Source organism: Seriola lalandi, unplaced genomic scaffold (genome assembly GCF_002814215.2).
Source record: "Seriola lalandi dorsalis isolate HSWRI2012SDOR001 ecotype SW California unplaced genomic scaffold, Sedor1 jcf7180002054970, whole genome shotgun sequence".
NCBI lineage: Eukaryota > Metazoa > Chordata > Actinopteri > Carangiformes > Carangidae > Seriola > Seriola lalandi.
In genome coordinates this window covers 1,281,010-1,282,752 of record NW_019525521.1, presented here as the reverse complement: position 1 = coordinate 1,282,752, position 1,743 = coordinate 1,281,010, and the positions used below count along the sequence as shown (strand labels likewise).

Here is a 1,743-nt window from a genome sequence, read left to right as displayed (position 1 = left end):
TCAGATACACTTAGGTTAGTCCACTGGTTCCTAACCTAGGGCTCGGGTCCCTCCACAGGGTCACCACATAAATCTGAGCGGTCGTCACATGATTCATGGCAAAGAAGAAGAAATGTTCAGAAAGTTCAGACTCACTGATCTGCAGTCAGTTCTTGGGCTTTTAATCTGAAAAATAACTAGTAATTATAACTGTCAAACAAGTGAAGTGGAGCAGAAGCATAAAGTAGAAATAGTCAAGTAAAGTACAAATAACTTCAAGTTGTACTTAAATGTTGTTGTGTAAATGTACTTAGTTACTTTTAGTTCCCATCAACCAATGAAGATACAGTTCAACCTTCGCCACAGTTTAGTGAGATTATAATGCTCAGCTTCATTCAACTATAAGTCTATTACAGTAAATACTGAAGAGTCACCTGACCCCGCCGCCATTTTGTTTATGACTCAACAACACCAGAGTGAGAACACAGAGAGAAACACTCGTACATTTTAATATAAGACACTAGCTTTTATTTTGGAGAAAATATCTTTAACTTTCATTGAAGGCCCCTCTGATGGCCCCTCTGAAGGGCCCTCTGAAGGCCCCTCTGAAGGCCCCTCTGATGGGGCCTCTGAAGGGCCCTCTGATGGGCCCTCTGAAGGCCCCTTTGAAGGCCCCTCTGATGGGCCCTCTGAAGGCCCTCTGAAGGGCCCTCTGATGGGCCCTCTGAAGGCCCCTCTGAAGGCCCTCTGAAGGCCCCTCTGATGGGCCCTCTGAAGGCCCCTCTGAAGGCCCCTCTGATGGGCCCTCTGAAGGCCCCTCTGAAGGGCCCTCTGGAGGCCCTATGAAGGCCCCTCTGATGGGCCCTCTGAAGGCCCTCTGAAGGCCCCTCTGAAGGGCCGACTGAAGGCCCCTCTGATGGGCCCTCTGAAGGGCCCTCTGAAGGCCCCTCTGAAGGCCCCTCTGATGGGCCCTCTGAAGGCCCCTCTGAAGGGCCGACTGAAGGCCCCTCTGAAGGCCCCTCTGAAGGGCCCAGACTCTCGTGCGACTCCACGTGGAGAGTAAAGTTCGTCTCTCAGCTGACGACCTGAGGCCTCGACCACAGAAGAAGATCCACGTCAGCGTTTCAAACAGCTAAAACAAGCAGCTACAGACTGAAGGTTTAAATAAAGGTTCATGGTGAATCTGTCAGCAGCTCCTCTCTGCCGTCCTCCTCTTCTTCCCAGAATGCCTTGTTTTCCTCGGGCGGGGCAGACACACGCCCTGACCCTTGTTTTTGCCCGACTCCGCCCGGCTGACGGCGCTGCAGGACAGCCCCGCGTCGCAGTCGCAGCGGCCCAGGTTCCTCCTCAGCTTGGTGGAGCCTCGCAGCAGACAGGCCTCGCCCTCCACCGGGATCCTCTGACACCGTTTACCTGTCAGGTAGCGGACGCAGCAGAGACCGGCGGCGCAGTCACCTGACCGCACGCAGCTCGACATCTCAGGAGCTGGAACGCAGAGTCACACAGGTCAGCACCTCCGAGAACTGGCTACCGCTGCAGTGCATTCTGGGACTTTGGGCTAACCTCCACTCACCTTTGGTCCTGTTGAAGCCGTCGGTGTCTCTGTCCACCTGTCTGTCCACCTGTCTGTCCACCTGTCTGTCCACCTGTCTGTCCACCTGTCTGTCCTGAGAGGACGGTCTCCTCTGAGCTCTGTTACTGCATCCTCCCCTCTGATAGACAAGACAGATACATTACACTGTGTCAGACTGAAGGGTCCTCCTG

At 53.9% G+C, this 1,743-nt stretch overlaps 1 protein-coding gene across 2 annotated transcripts in view; it reads right to left on the bottom strand.

The window, feature by feature from the left end:
• Nucleotides 1-918: 918 nt before the first annotated feature.
• Nucleotides 919-1,743, bottom strand: part of LOC111646395 (uncharacterized) — a 5,334-nt gene continuing 4,509 nt past the window's right edge. Inside the window, exons 3-4 of one of the 2 annotated variants that reach the window (XM_087170967.1) lie at nucleotides 1,553-1,691; nucleotides 919-1,464 (exon numbers count right to left, since the gene is read on the bottom strand). In XM_087170967.1, coding sequence (XP_087027093.1) covers nucleotides 1,166-1,464; nucleotides 1,553-1,691 — 438 coding nt within the window. In that variant the 3' untranslated portion in view covers nucleotides 919-1,165. The remainder of the gene's footprint in view (nucleotides 1,465-1,552; nucleotides 1,692-1,743) is intronic. The other variant, XM_087170968.1, reaches the window with a different exon arrangement.